We start from the raw sequence: 15,903 nt of genomic DNA on the forward strand, positions 1-15,903 counted from the left end.
TCCCAGTTTCTGATTTGATTCCGGAATGTACTTTTCCTTAGAACATCCCTATTTTCACTGGAGAAATGTTGGAGGGTATGGAGTTATCTGACCTTCAAGCCATCTGAAGGCAATCCTGTATAGGGACAGTTTAAAAAAATAATGTTATATTATGTTTTTATATATGTTGAAAGATGCCCAGAGTGGCTGGGGCAACCCAGTCAGATGGTTTGGGTACGAACAGTAAAATTATGGAATGGGGTCACGAAGAGTCGGACACGACTAAACGACTAAACAACAACATGGAATGGGGCGTCCCTCTTTTCAGCGGAGAAATGTTGGAGAGTATGTGTGATGAAGAGGAAAAACATTATCTGTTCTTCAGGCAAACCTCTATTCCTAACACAGCAATGTATTAGGGAGGAAAGCCCCCATCTGCTTACCTTTCAAATATGCCTTCTTCTGATTCAGCACCATTGCTAGGAGCTCTTAGCACTTGGGAAACAGGAATATGTGCTTTTTTACTCTTACAATAAAGGTAAAGGGTAAAGGGACCCCTGACCATTAGGTCCAGTTGTGACTGACTTTGGGGTTGTGCGCTCATCTCGCATTATTGGCCGAGGGAGCCGGCGTATAGCTTCCAGGTCACGTGGCCAGCATGACAAAGCCGCTTCTGGCAAATCAGAGCAGCACATGGAAACACCGTTTACCTTCCCGCTGTAGCGGTTCCTATTTATCTACTTGCATTTTGATGTGCTTTCGAACTGCTAGGTTGGCAGGAGCTGGGACCAAGCAACGGGAGCTCACCCCGTCACAGGGATTCGAACCGCCAACCTTCTGATCAGCAAGCCCTAGGCTCAGTGGTTTAACCACAGCGCCACCTGGGTCCCACAATATCTTACTTTATTGGATGACCACTGGTTCAAGTATTATTAAAGAGGAAGAAAAATTATCTCTACAGTACCTACTTTCTCCTAACCATGTGTAATTTTATACCCCTCTATCATTTTTTTTATTTCATAAATTTTATATATTGCTTGATTGTAAATAAAAACACACACACACAAAGCAGTTTACAAAAAGGTAAAACAATAAAATAAAGAAAAATATACTTAAAATGTATAAAAAGTGAAAATACTAAAGCAGTTTAAAACTCACCTCAACTTTGTTAGCATCTGAATAGATTTCTCGAAACAAGAATGCTTTTTAGCTAGTGCTTAAAAGAGTACAGTGCCTCTATCATATACCCATCTTTATTCCCCCCCCCTCGAAACTTGTTGTTTAGTCATTTAGTCATGTCCAACTCTTTGTGACCCCTTGAAACTACAAAGTCCCAAATGTTGGGACATCTCAAAGGGGAGGTGCTGCAGCCCTTTGATCATTTTTGTATGACCTTAAACATAACACTTTCCCCCAGAGTCAGTTCACATATTCAGCAGACAGTCATCAGGTGGAAGTGGAATTATGTATATGCATATATGAATGAGGCTTTAATGTACTATAAGTGGAGCACCAGTTGCTCACTTCCTCAGGATGTGGTGCAAAGTGACCTCACATATATCTGATCCTGCAAACACAGGTTATGTTTGAAGAGTAATTCACTAGCTTTATTCTGGTGTTGTTTGGGGGTTCATAATCTGTAGCTGTATCCATTTTAGGGACTATTACAGTTAAAGCTGCTGTGCCAATTTAAAAGTGTGAAGCTCTAAAATCATCTTGTGTATACTGAGTCTGTTTGTCATTTCTTAAATGACATTCCATTTTTTAATCTAGTGAGTTGTGTGAAAATATGCCAAGTCCTCATACAAGCCTTCTCTTGGGGGATGCCTACATGAATATTCAAGAGGTTAGTGTACAGTGATAAAATGCAAATTTTATACCTAAACAAATTAAAATGCTACCCCAACTCCCAAATGAAATTGAAACTAAGACTGTAGTCCTGTGCATTTTTACTTGACAGTTACAACTGTTGAACTCAGTAGGCCTGACTTGCAAGTAAACATGCATAGGATCAAGCTACTCATCACTGAAGAACAACAAACAAAAAATTCCAAAAATAACTATTAATATTACAAAAATAACTGCAATTTTTCTGTCACTTATTATAGCCTGAGAAAGCTTTGGAAGTTTATGAAGCAGCTCAGAAGAAGAATCCTTTGGATGCAACAGTAGCAAGGAAAATTGGGAAAGCCTTTGTGTCCACCCATCAATATAACAAGGTTGAGAAATAGATTGTTCTTTTTGCTAAAAATTGTTCAGGTCCAAGCCAGGGAAGCAAGCAGCCTGCTGTCTTCTCTTGATCTGTCCAATGAATAGAGTTTTTATAGGGGTCCGTATTCAGATGTGTATTTTGAGACATGGCCTGGGATCAGTCTGCTTGGTTTCAGAGTTCCAAGGTGCCAGGTAAGGAATTTATACATTGATTCAACTATGTATGTGTATCCCAGGAGACAAATGGGGGTGTCTACTCAGTTTCAAAATAAAATAAAAAATAGATCTAAGCTACACAAACAGAAGAATTTGGTATAGCTCTTACTGGGCTATGTCACATCAGGCTAGTGGTAGGTGGCTGTGTGTTTGAATGCTTTCCCTTTTTAAAAATCCTATCAGGGAGATGTATTTTAACCTATCCCTCTCCGTGATATGATTTTTTTTCCCATGAAGGAAGTTTTTCTTACATTGGAGAGCATTAAATCTGCAGCAGAATGGTACAAACCAGTATGAGCAGCACTTTTCTTGGTTGTATAGCACAGCTCTAAGACTTGCAAAAAATCACAAAATATGTTTTTTATTTGTAGCTCATAGTTGAAGTTAATCTGTTCACATGTACTAATTTATTTCAGGCTGTCAATTACTACGAAGTTGCTCTAAAGATGAGTGAGCAGGACTTCTTGTGCCATGATCTTGCCGATCTCCTGTTGAAGCTCAAAAAATTTGGCAAAGCAGAGAAAGTTCTAAACCAAGCACTAGATCATGACCCTGGTAACATCTCTCTTTTCTTGGAATCTTCCACTGGAGCTTTCATCTTGACTTAAAGCATAAACATATTTTCTGCATGCCTAGACATGTGGAGAGGAACAGCCCCAGCAAAATGACACCCTAGTGCTGTCACATTGAAAGATCCTGGTTGGCCACTTGTTTATGACCACATATTAAACAACCCTACTGTTTGCAGAGCAGTGCGTTGACACTTGTTCCACAAGGGATGAATAATAATTCATGTCACTGTGTGCGGTATTACTCCTTTTTGGGTATGCCTGACACCAGTCAAATGCTAACGATGCAAGTATTCTCTAGAGAGAACACACCATTTGAATGGCAATGCCCATCAACTTTGTGGGAGCAGCCCCCTCAAATCTTTTATTGGGGGGGGGCAAAGACCCCTCAGCCCCTAGAAGTTGGCTTCTATGTTCCAAGGCAATATCAGTTCAGTTTCCTAAGGTGTCACCAGTTCTTTCAGCACATCTGTACAAAATTACTTGTCTGGCCCTTAAACCATAACAATTCCAGTAAAATGTTTTTCTTTCTAGCTACTGCCTAGGAGTATTGTTGGTCATTAAACTTTTGCACAGTAGAAAATCATAGCCAGTGTTTTACTGATGGTCTAAACCAGGCATCCCCAAACTCGGCCCTCCAGATGTTTTGGGACTACAATTCCCATCATCCCTGACCACTGGTCCTGTGGGCTAGAGATGATGGGAGTTGTAGTCCCAAAACATCTGGAGGGCCAAGTTTGGGGGTGCCTGGTCTAAACACCATACCGGTATAAAATAATGATTGCTTTGTTTAATTTTGCAGTTGACGATCTGCCATCAATGAAGAAGGATGTTAGGAACCTGATGTTACTAGCAAAGATTTGTGAGACAACTAAAAGAGGAGAAGTTGTTCTGGATACTCTGAACACGGTAGAAAACCAATGTTGTATAAGCCTCATGTACTCCTGGGGATGATTCTAAAGTGGTTACTGAAATAAATATAAATAATAAATAGACTTGGGTTTTTAACCCAAGATTAAATTAAGTAGTAACTTTTTGCACTAATTAACTAATTCTAATACAGCTTAAGACTGTGTATCTTACAGTATACTTCAGATACAGAAGTAGACCAACTGGAAGGAAGTAGTACAAAGCACTAAATAGAATGCTTATTCAGCAGTCCTCATTCTTGTATACAATATCTTATAAAGATTCTAGGATGGGTACATCCCACAATGCCTTCACTTGATATATTTGTTCATTTTTAAGGCATATGACATCCAGCAAAGGATACTGAAGCGTGTCCGTGTAGAGCAGCCTGAATTGATTCCTTCCCAGAAACAGGTGTTGTTAATGATCTGTGTACAGTTTGCCAAGTTCTACCAAGCAGAAAAGGAGTATGAAAAAGCTTTGAAGTACTACACGGAAGCTCTATCCTGCGTTCCAACTGATAGCAAGGTAAACATGGTAAACATGATCTTCAGTCTCCAACTGAAAGGAATGCAAAGGAATGTCTGTACTAAGGTTGAGTAAAGCGTTGCCTACCCAGCCTTTCTGGTTTTTGGGATTATCTGCATGCTCCAGAACATTTAACACGGCTTATCTATGCCTCAACTTTCAAAGAGACTAGGATTCATCTTGTTATCTATTCAATGTATTGGTTGCTTTTTCTTGCCAAAGGCAACTCAAAGCAATTTACAACAAAGTCCTATTGTGTGTGTTCAAAACATGTTAGTGGATCAAACAGGGAACATTGGATTACATAGGACTGAAGGTGCAAATTCTAAACAGTGAGGCCTAAGCCTTCAGACCCAAGTCCAGGGCCCTGCAGTGACCACCCAGAGAGTGTCAGATGTTGGGGGCATTGGCAAATGGGCTGATACTGGCATGCTGAGGCCCACTGATGCTGATCACCAGTTATCTGTCCTTATTTTTTTATTATTATTGAAAAACCCCATTTTATAGACAGTGAGTTCTATGGAATGAGGACTACAAACATCTGCCACAATGATCAGTACCAAAATTATCATTACCAAAGTTCCATTGCTGCTTAAAATACTTTTCCGTTTTATTTTCAGATAATGTTGGAATTAGCTCGGCTGTATTTGATGCAAGATGATACAGAACAGTGTGAGCACTATTGTACTCTCCTGCTTCAAGATGATGAGAGCAATGAAATTGGAACAATGGTAACACTGTTATTCTGCCTTCCACTAAACTTAAGCTTTGCTGGTGTACTGTATATCTTTATGAGCCACCAGGTAGGAGGGGTTTTGAAAAGCTTCTGAAGTAAAGCCCAACTGTTTCTACACACCTATGCTGCTGTGTGGAAGGGATAGAAGGATTCACATCGGTCTTAAACTGCACAATTTTGACTAACATATTAGTGACACAGAGCATGCTCAAACATAGTAATGTCTTTCCAATACCAAACAGTGTTTCCCCTTCCTGGATACTGCACCTCATGCATCTATTACAGGTGCTTTAAAGAGCAGGAGGAGCTATTTTATGTCAGAGTTTGCTTTGGGAAAGGCCCTTAACAGTGCAGGGAACCACTACTGAAGAAAATCACTGTCTAAAGAGATATTTAATTTGATTTTGTATTGTCCATTTTGTATGTATGAAAATGGCAGGTCAGAGAAGACTTATTGGTGGGTTGCCAATCAGCAGCTAAGGATGGGGGTTGCAGATGGAGTTATAGAAATACACTTTCAGATCATAAGGGCGATGAGTGGGGAGGAAGAAATTAATACATACAGACAAGCATAAATAAACATGGTCAAGTCTGTCACACATACGCATGGGAACTTAGGGCCTTTGTAAACATGATGAACAACTTACTTTGATAGCATATGTGTTGGAAGAAAAATACAAACCACATAGAATCATAGACTTGTAGAATTGGAAGGGACCCTGCGTATCTAGTCCAACCAAATATGCAGCTGCCTCATATGGGCACAGAACCTGCAACATTAGCATTTTGAGCACTGTGCTCTAACTAACTGAGCTACTGTATTTCATGTTTTGTGACAACATTCATATTTTCCTGGGTATGTTGTGCATGCATTCTATGTGTATAAGCAGTGAAATATGTGTATAAGCAGTGGAACCTGTCACACGTGAATGTGTATGGTTTTCACTTGTTTTACAGTTGAGAAGTGCTGTCCATGTAAGAAATTGATCACATTTGAATCATCCCTTAATCCCTTGAATCACCCTGATACTAACACAGGGCTAAGATTAAGAGTCCTCCTTGTTCCATCTCCATCTTGGAAGGCTGGATTTTCATGAACATATTTATGACTTGTGAAAAGTCATAAATCTTACTCTTTCTGAAGCATTGATACCATTTTGTCTGAGTGTGAAATAGCTGTTCCTTTTCTAGATGATGGCCAACCTTATGTTCAGAAAAGAGGCATACGAAGAAGCTATAAGTCTATACCGGAATGTTCTGGAGAAATCTCCAGGTATTTTGTCGCATTTATATACTGGGGGGTGTTTTTTTTGGGGGGTGGCCATAAAAAGGGCCTCTAAAGCATCTCATGAGATAAATACAGTAAAACCAGGAGCATTTTGATGAAAGGGTATGTGTGTGTCTGTGTGTCTGCATGGGTGCATGACAAAATGCAGATTTATTTCTCACCAGAGTGTTGCTTGCTTCTTTCAGACTCTTATATGTGAACAAATTATCTGTGAAATAAGTTGGAAATATATATATATATTTAAATTGTGTGCTTTTAGATAACTTCTTAGTCATGGAGAATTTGATTGATTTACTGAGAAGAAGTGGTAAACTTGATGAAGCAACACACTTTTTTGAACTGGCCAAGAGAAAATCACCTCGAACAGCTTTGGATCCCGGTTATAACTACTGCATGGGACTTTATTGCTGGTAAATCATAGAAACCAGTACTAATGGGAGTCACAGACCAAGGGCCCAACCAGAAATGATGAGGGTGATCCATGATAAAGATATATTGTTGCTTAGAAGCTACTTGGGAGAAGGGAATTTGGAACAAAACCATAGCATTGTGGGAGACAATTTAGTGGCTCTTTCCTCCTGTGCTGTTCTGCACTGCAAGTACTCTCCATCTCCAAGTTGCTATTTGTCCTCTTTCTGTGAGTGAAAACATAGGGTGCTTCCAGACCTGGGCTTAAGAATGCAAATGAGTCATGATTTCGCAAATGGGTAGTTGGCCACAAGTTTGGTTAAATAAATAAAAAACTTAATGGATAAATCTGGATTAAATGGGAAGAATGGCCAGTGTTTTGAGGCCCAATGGCTGTCCTGTGGAAGCTATGAAAAAACTGCATGCTTAAGGATTGACAAGCCCTCAAACCAGTCTAGAAATATCCTTACCTGAGAGCTGGGAGGGGTGGTTTGCATCAGAAAAATAGTACAGGTGGGAAGATGTTTTGTTTTCTAAAAAGTTGTGCTGTGGTTCCAGTTCCAGGTCCTTGCAACTGCTATGTTTTTGTTATTGTGAAAGTTCCTAACTATGAATCTCTTGTGCATCATCTGATACGGTCCTTAAATCCTCTGCAATAGCTCTGCACAAATAAACCAAGGAAACTCATTGTACAGTCTCCTTAATAAATGTATCCTTTTTGTTTTTTCAAACTTGTGAGCTACTTTGTTTCCCCACTTGTTTTAGGAAGTATGCTTGAGACTTTGACGGCTCTTACTTTTACAAACTTTTCAATTGCACACACTGAATTTGTTGTGCCTAGAATTTCCTTTGGCTTAAATAAAGCCTATCTCCTTTTTTTTTCTCATGGTCCCACAATAGGAAATTTCTTGCCTCTTCTGGCCAGTTTAACACAAAATTAAGTGCATCTGAGTCCTATGATTGCTTGCAGCTTACACTTTACTCTTTATTGAATTGAGGCCATCACCTTGCACTAAACCCTTAGGTTGGATTTGGCAGGGGAAAAGAATATGTGGGTATATGCTTGTTAACAAGACTGATAGTTTAAGGCAGGCATCCCCAAACTTCGGCCCTCCAGATGTTTTGGACTACAATTCCCATCATCCCTGACCACTGGTCCTCTTAGCTAGGAATCATGGGAGTTGTAGGCCAAAACATCTGGAGGGCCGCAGTTTGGGGATGCCTGGTTTAAGGGTTTCATATTTCACCCAGGTCTTTAATACTTTCTCCCCACAAACAGGCACATGATGCAACCCAATCAGGCACTGAAGTTCTTCAACAAAGCACGTAAGGATAGTGACTGGGGCCAGAAAGCCCTTGGCCATATGATTCAGATATGCCTAAATCCTGACAATGACATAATAGGCAGAGAGACTTTAGGAAACCAGAATACAATGGATACTAGGTAAGGAAAAGTCCTGTAACAGAATATAAAAATCACATTCTTAAAATCAACTTGAAGTACAGGCATCCCCTCGTTTACACAGGGATTCCATTCTGGACCCCTGTGCACTTAAGTGAAATCATGTAAAGTAGGGAGCACCTCTAAACACCCTTTAAAAGCCCTCTCTGCCGCTCCCTCTTCAATCCATACCAAAAATACTGTATTCAAAAATATCCAAAACTAGAATTGAAAACTCTGGGGCCCAGCGGCAGAGCATATGCCCACACTGCCCCGGGTTGGCGCGCTCCCGAGGGGGGCAGGGCATCGAAGGTGCCCTCCCACGCCCCACAGTTCAGGGTAGGAGAGGGGTTGGGAAGCTGCTGCTCACTCTCTTCCTGCTCTCTGCAGCCGGGTCAGATATGACCCAGCAACAGAGCTGCTACGACCGGGTGCGCCTCGCCACTGCTGAGGAGTGTTGTTCTCTGCCGCCGGGTCAGAAGAGCTGCTGCCACCGGGCGCGAGGTGTGCCGCCCACTCACCTGCCATTTTGTCACCCCCCTCAGTCATGACACAAGGGGCGGATGCACCCACCGCACTCCCCTTCCTATGCCTCTGCTGGGGCTGGCTGGAGGCTGCATGGGAAAGCGGCTGTTAGGTGGGGATGCTGAGCAGCTTAAACAAAGCCCGTTGCACCTCCGGCCTCTTTGGGGCTTCCTCTGCCTTCCGGAGGCATTGGTGTTCCTTTTTCGTATGCATTTCATTTGTAGATGAATAGATGTAACAGAATACTGGGAGAGGGAGGAAGCAACTTGTATGTAGCCTTCTGCTGAACTCATAGCAGTTCCCTGGATTAGGATATAGGTGTATGTAAATGCTTTAATCTAAATCAGATAATGGTCATACTACAGTGGTGCCTCGCTAGACGAATTTAATTCGTTCCACGGGTCTTTTCTTATAACGAAAAATTCGTCTAGCGAATCCCATAGGAATGTATTGAAATTCTTTTGAACTTTTTTTTGCCCATAGGAACGCATTAATTGAATTTCAATGCATTCCTATGGGAAACCGCAATTCGCTAGACGAATTTTTCATAAAACAAATTCGTCTAGCGAGGCAACCTCCGCTCGAAAAATCCTTTTGTTAAGCGGAAATTTCGTTAAGCAGGGCATTCGTTAAGCGAGGCACCACTGTATTCTTATAGAGTAAAGAGGAGGTCTTTGATAGCCTAGGAAACCGAAATTGTTTTCTTCTTGCTAGTAATCTGAAGGAAAAGAAGGAATCTGAACAACATGGCATACGTACAGCCGAGAAGCTTCTCAAGGAGTTTTATCCTCACTCACAAGAAGGGCAGAATCAAGTAGAGATGTTACAGAGCTACTGCTTAATGGCCACGAGAGAGACACATAATGTGGAGAAGGCCCTGAAAGTATTTACTGAAATGTGCCAAAATGAGGTAAAAGTAGTTTTTTCCATGTGTGGTAAGCAACTTGGAGGGGCCATTTAAATTCATAGTAGTGGCTGCTGGCTAACAGTAAAAAAAAAAAAGCACTGGATATTCCTATGGATGTTTGACACCAGAAACTGTAGTATATTGCTATCTCCTTAGGGATTATGGGAGTTGTAGTCTAAAATAACTGGAGGGCCTCAGGTTGGGGAAGGCTGCTGTATAATGACAAGCTGCACCATGCAGTTTCTTTAGCGTGAGTCAGCAACTTTGTATTTCCCCCGCACATATATTTTCTTCACACCACCACTTTATGCCCATTTACGTAATGCACCTAAATCTTCAGTTTATTCAGACGGGATGCATAATCTGTTGCTACCCATAGTCTGGTAGGCTCCTCACTGTTAGAAGGCCGAGACACTGGTGTTCTCTTACTTCATAGATTTCATATGCAAAATGATCTGTAATTATAAAAGAAAAGTGATGACAGTTAGTTGAATTGTTCATTTTAAAAACAAATCTTGTCTTTTATATATCTAAATCAGAGGGACAGCGTTTCAGCCGTTTTAGCAGTGTCTCAAGCATACATGCTTCTTAAGCAGCCACTCAAAGCCAGGAACCAGCTGAAGCGCTTGATGAAAGCAAAATGGAGTTTGACAGAAGCTGAAGACTTAGAGAAGTGTTGGATTTTGTTGGCAGACAGCTACACTGCATGTGGGAAGTTTGACTGTGCAATTGAGCTAGTGAAGCGCTGCTTGCGGCACAATAAGGTAAGAGGCTGGGAGTCTAGTATAGTGGCAGAAGCACTTCCCACTAGATTGTGCTCTTAGAGGAAAAAAATGCTTAAAGAAAATACTAACAGCCCAGGAGTGATTTGTTTTTGCACTTGAATTTTTTTTCTTTTAAGTCGTGCTCTAAAGCTTATGAATGCCTGGGATATATCGCAGAAAAGGAAAAGGCCTACAAAGATGCTGCAACCAATTATGAATTAGCTTGGAAACATAGTCACCAAGCAAATCCTACTGTTGGTAAGTAAAAAAGTTATTGCTTTGGTTCTATATCTCTGTGTGCTGAAGCAATTAGGATTGAATTTATAAAGTTCCCTTTGCAGAGAGTGCTTGGAGTTAGGATACCCAGATGCAAAGGAGGACACGGTTCCTGCCAGGGTCGTCTTAAGCACCTCTGACGCCCTGGCGCTGTGGTGCGACGGATCCCTCCGGCGCCCCCCCTGCCCCGTTTTCCAGCGCAACAGGCGGGCGGGCAGGCACAGCGCGACTGCCGAGGGCGCTGCTGCGCGACGGGTGGGCAGGCGCAGCACACAGTGCTGCCGAGGGCACTGCTGCGCGGAAGAGCGGCCAGTGGGTGGGCACAGCTGCGATGCGCCCCCCTGGTGGGCCAGCGCCATGGCGCCCTGCGCCACCCAGCCTGACCGTAGGGCTGGCCCTGGTTCCTGCACCTGAAATAGTTACGTAGAAAAGGGAAGTCCAGCAAGCATAGCTAAATGTGTGCAGACAGAACAGAGCTACAGTGAGCCTTGGACTTGCACCCTCGCCTCTCCACTCCTGCACAGTTGGGAAGAGGACTAAGTTTTCCTCAATCTCAGCTGGTGTTTTCTAGACCCTGAATCCTGGTTGATCTCAGTTTAGTGTCTGTCAATGAGGAGGCCATAGGACAGGATTGTTCTGGAAGGGGACATGTCTTCCCACCTACCCCCTTTGACAGGGCCGTCTTAAGCATGCCCGGCGCCCTGGCGTCGTGGTGCGACGGATCCCTCCGGTGCCCCGCCCCCGCCCCGTTTCCCAGTGTGGTGGGTGGGCGGGCGCTGCTGCACTGCGCCACCCAGCCTGCCGTAGGGCCGGCCCTGGGCCAGGGGGCGCTGCCCGCCCCCTGTTGCGATGCCCCTGCGGAGGCGGCCCCAGGCCCGCGCGCCTCCAGAGAGCGGCCTGAAGCCGCTGAACAGCAGAGGCGCGCCTGGGGCAGCCTCAGCCGCGCCTCTCAGCGGGCGCAGCAGCGCCCCTGGTGGCCTGGCGCCCTACGCCACCGGGGTGGGCCTAGAGCCGGCCCTGCCCTTTGACTGGGGATGATGTCCTCTGTGTGTGGGGGGTGTGTGTGTGTGTGTGTGTTGGAGCAGTTTTGGAGAAAGGAAGACTAAGAAGAGAGAGCTTGAGCTCTGCAAGCATCTTAGGATGCAAGCTGTTCCCCTAGAAATCTAAGATGATTTTGGGACACCCCTCAGATTGTTAAAGGTGTGTCTCCTTTTATGCTCAGACTACATATTTGTAAATAAACACAAACGCTACAACTGTCACCAGCCTCCTGTGGCCTCTTTCCAAAGGAAACCCATCCCTTGTGAGTGCTGCACTCCTGAAACTTCTCACTGCATGGAGAACTGGGGTGTATGCACTAATATTATGTGGTTGTAATTATTTTGAAAGTATATATACATATTGAACAGTACATTTTATAACTCTCCAGTTTAATAAAATATTATTTTGATCTAGTTTCTGTTTGTTTAATTTGCCAGGTTTATGATTCTTACAGTGCAATCCTGTGTATACCTAGGTTGAAGTAAAGCCCAGCTCCCAACCGTGTGTTGCAACATTAACTAGTCATTGTATAGGTTTCTGATGTTATTCATAGCAATTATCTTCAGATTATTTTTAAAAAGCACTGAAAACATTACCTGACCTTCCCACAAAATCATTTCACTGCGTCCATCATATACTATTTTGTTTTTAGTTAGCAATTGATATTAAGCAGAACACTAACCTTTTCCTCTCTTGCTGTAGGATTTAAACTTGCTTTCAACTATCTAAAAGATAAGAGATACGTGGAAGCAATAGATGTGTGCCATGATGTAAGTTCTCCAAACATAAATCTGTAAGCAGTGCTTGCTATAGACCAGCATTTTCAGTTTTTACTCTCAGGGCAACCCTATTGCTCTTGATTTTGCAGTCATGCAAACCACTATGATTTTGCTCTGGAACCCCTCCGCCCAGCACAAAACTGAGGGTATGTCCAACACTTTCTTGCAGTTTCACATAACTGCGGAAAACTAACTTTCAAGGAGCTAGTCTGCCTTCCTTGATCTTTTTGAGAAAAACTGCAAGCTTCTGTGTTCCTAGGAACACAAGGCTGGATCTAGAGTAAGTTGCACTTAGTTGTCATTGATATCAGTGAGACTTAATTCAGGACTAACTTGCTCCATTGATCTCATGGAGATTAGCCTGGATCAGATACAGAGTTTGATAGCTGCCAAATTGTGGTTGATTAATATTAAGAGAATTTTTAAAATGTATTAATATATTTATTTACAACATTTTTTAAAAGCTAATCATTAATTTCTTGTTTATTAAAGGTTCTGAAGGCATGCCCAGAATATCCAAAAATTAGAGAAGAAATTTTGGAAAAGGCTCAAACAGCAATTAAACCTTAGAGCGTTGATTACATCACTCCTGCGCTATCAAAAACTGTCAGTGGAGTTTGAACATAACACCATAATTTTCAATAAAGTTGTCTTGTGCAGTTTAAAGCAGCTTAATTGGTAGTATTACAAGCTGCAGTAGCCCTTTGCCAAAGTAGCTTACTGGGAAGGAAATTGGCTTTAGCTACGATTGCTAAATAAGCCTATCCAATTAGGATTCAAACTGTGACTTTTGTCTGAATGGGCTGCCTTGGTCCCCTGACCAATGACCGTGGCAGAGTGCCTTGCATTTTGCTTGTCAAGCTGGCTGATTTTGCCTGTCAAGCTGGCTGATGATCCATACACACCTTACATTTAAACCACATGACTTCCCTGAAGAATCCTAGGCAAACCCGAATGCACCCCGCTGGGGGGCAAGGTGTCCATTGTGCGTCATGACGCACGACACATGCGCGCACAGGAGGGATACGATGCGGCAGCGTGGTGACACAGCAGGCAGTGGCAGGCTGCATCCAGCAGGCTTCCCCCTCTCCCTCTGGCTCTCCCTCTGCCCGTCCTCACCGCGCTCGAGGCAGTTCTCCTCACAGCCAGTTTGCGCTGGCTCTGATGGGGCTGGTCCTGCTCGCCTGCTGCATGGCTTTCTTCAGGGTCATCGTGGAGGCGGGTGAGGGCTGCGCTGCTGGCAGAGGGTGGCTCCTCCAGCAGGGAGGAGACGTGGAGGAGCCGGGCTCGGAAGCCACCGGAGCTCTTTAATCAGCGCGCCCCGGCCTCGCCTCCACGTGGGCAGCGAGGGGCGCTCGCAGCAGCGGTGGCCATCGGAGGTGGTCACCCCTGTCCAGCCTGCTGCCCCCCGCCCAGCCTGCCGCCCGGGGCATCACACACCCCCATCCCCCATTACTACGCCACTGGACATTATAACCATCACTGCCAAAGAGGACAAATGCTTTGGCACTGGATCCTGGCTTTCAAACTTGTCATGACTGATATTAAGTGTGGCCATTCAACTTCATTTTTAGCCTGAGCAATCCTCTCATGATCTGTTAAAAAGGAAATCAGATGGCAGCTTTAGGGGCCCAAAGCTGCAAGAGATTGTTGTTTGTACAGTGGACCTCAGGTTACAAACGCTTCAGGTTACAAACACTTCAGGTTACAGACTCCGCTAACCCAGAAATAGTACCTCGGGTTAAGAACTTTGCTTCAGGATGAGAACAGAAATCGTGCTCTGGCGGCGCGACGGCAGCAGGAGCCTCCATTAGCTAAAGTGGTGCTTCAGGTTAAGAACAGTTTCAGGTTAAGAACGGACCTCCGGAACGAATTAAGTTCTTAACCAGAGGTCCCCAAACTCTGAGGCAATGCCATTGGAATCCAACAGGAGGCGGCTCTCAGCCCTTAAATTAAGCTCCGCTTTCTTGCTGTTTTACTTTCTGGCTTTAAGAATTGAGCACGGGGGCCATTTGGAAAGCAGAAAATTCACTTCTCCAAGCATACCAAAGGCCCTTCTGCACAGTACACTACAACAACTGATGTTTGTCAGGAAGTATACAGGAGGCTGTGGCCAATCCCATCTCTTCAATAAACATACCTGTAAGATACATGCATTTTCAGACACCTGTTAATCACATTCACACTTTTAGGTGGACAGTTACAAAATCTTAGAAGAATGGCCTTACCAGCCAAACCAATTAATGATTAATTCATTCCACAGTTTTCAGTGCGTTTTCCCCATCACTTTCCAAACTGCATAAAGCGAAGCTGCTTTTTAAAAAGTGGATTTGCCTTGAGGTACCTTACTTCCAAGTAAGCATGCACAAGTTTGTGCGTTAGCATAGGTCCCAGTCCTTTTCCATTTCTTTTCTTTCCCTAGATCTGTTGCCCAACCTGCCATTCAGGAAGTCAGAGATTTCCTTCTGAATCAAATTCTAGATTGCACAATAAATTATGTACCCCAACAAATTATGCAAACATGATAACATTTTGCACATTTTTCTGAGTGGTTTCATTTATCCCAGTCGCAGAACCTTTACAGCAGGGGTCAGAAAACTTTTTCAGCAGGGAGCCAGTCCACTGTCCCTTAGACCTTGTGGAGGGGGCGGACTTTTGGGGGGGGAGGATGAACGAATTCCTATGCCCCACAAATAACCCAAAGATGCATTTTAAATAAAAGCACACATTCTACTCATGTAAAAACACGCTGATTAAGAAGGCGATTGGGCTGGATCTAACCCCAGGCCTTAGTTTGCCTACCCATGCTTTACAGTTTAAGGCTTTCTAAAGGCCAAACCACATGCTGCAGTACCCTTATGTCTCTTTAAACTCAGAAACCTGCTTTGGGAAGTAGCCATGTGTCATGCAGGGGCTGGGGGAGGGGGAAGAAATGTGCTTGCAAGGGCAAGTACACACTTTAAAGCACATGGGAGCTAAAATCACTTGAGGGCAGTTTGGAGTGGGAAGAGAGCAGTTGGGGAAAGGATTGAACACCTCAAAACAGTTTTTCTATTCTTTTTCACCCACTAAAATTGCTTCAAAGATGATGCGCACAAATGTCTGCATAGCGTGAAAAAAGGGTGCCCTTTCCAACTCGTGCCACTAGGTGGAGATGTCACTACACAAAAGTACATCTTAAATATTAATATAAAATAGAAACATCAACACTGAATGATCTATGCAGGTGCCACGCTGAGTTATACTTTACTCCACTGCTGTGTGTTTGGGAATGATGGGGAACTGAACTAATGAGGATTCGTTGCATTGCTTCCAAATATGATCCC

At 43.4% G+C, this 15,903-nt stretch overlaps 1 protein-coding gene across 1 annotated transcript in view; it reads left to right on the forward strand.

The window, feature by feature from the left end:
* Positions 1 to 13,711, forward strand: part of TTC21A (tetratricopeptide repeat domain 21A) — a 36,090-nt gene extending 22,379 nt beyond the window's left edge. The window contains exons 16-29 of the mRNA XM_035129909.2: positions 1,753 to 1,825; positions 2,088 to 2,198; positions 2,823 to 2,961; positions 3,778 to 3,884; positions 4,224 to 4,412; positions 5,033 to 5,143; positions 6,340 to 6,421; positions 6,696 to 6,846; positions 8,124 to 8,288; positions 9,525 to 9,720; positions 10,257 to 10,481; positions 10,619 to 10,739; positions 12,501 to 12,568; positions 13,070 to 13,711. Coding sequence (XP_034985800.2) covers positions 1,753 to 1,825; positions 2,088 to 2,198; positions 2,823 to 2,961; positions 3,778 to 3,884; positions 4,224 to 4,412; positions 5,033 to 5,143; positions 6,340 to 6,421; positions 6,696 to 6,846; positions 8,124 to 8,288; positions 9,525 to 9,720; positions 10,257 to 10,481; positions 10,619 to 10,739; positions 12,501 to 12,568; positions 13,070 to 13,147 — 1,816 coding nt within the window. The 3' untranslated portion in view covers positions 13,148 to 13,711. The remainder of the gene's footprint in view (positions 1 to 1,752; positions 1,826 to 2,087; positions 2,199 to 2,822; positions 2,962 to 3,777; positions 3,885 to 4,223; positions 4,413 to 5,032; positions 5,144 to 6,339; positions 6,422 to 6,695; positions 6,847 to 8,123; positions 8,289 to 9,524; positions 9,721 to 10,256; positions 10,482 to 10,618; positions 10,740 to 12,500; positions 12,569 to 13,069) is intronic.
* Positions 13,712 to 15,903: the final 2,192 nt, after the last annotated feature.

The sequence above is a fragment of the Zootoca vivipara genome, chromosome 12 (assembly GCF_963506605.1).
Source record: "Zootoca vivipara chromosome 12, rZooViv1.1, whole genome shotgun sequence".
NCBI lineage: Eukaryota > Metazoa > Chordata > Lepidosauria > Squamata > Lacertidae > Zootoca > Zootoca vivipara.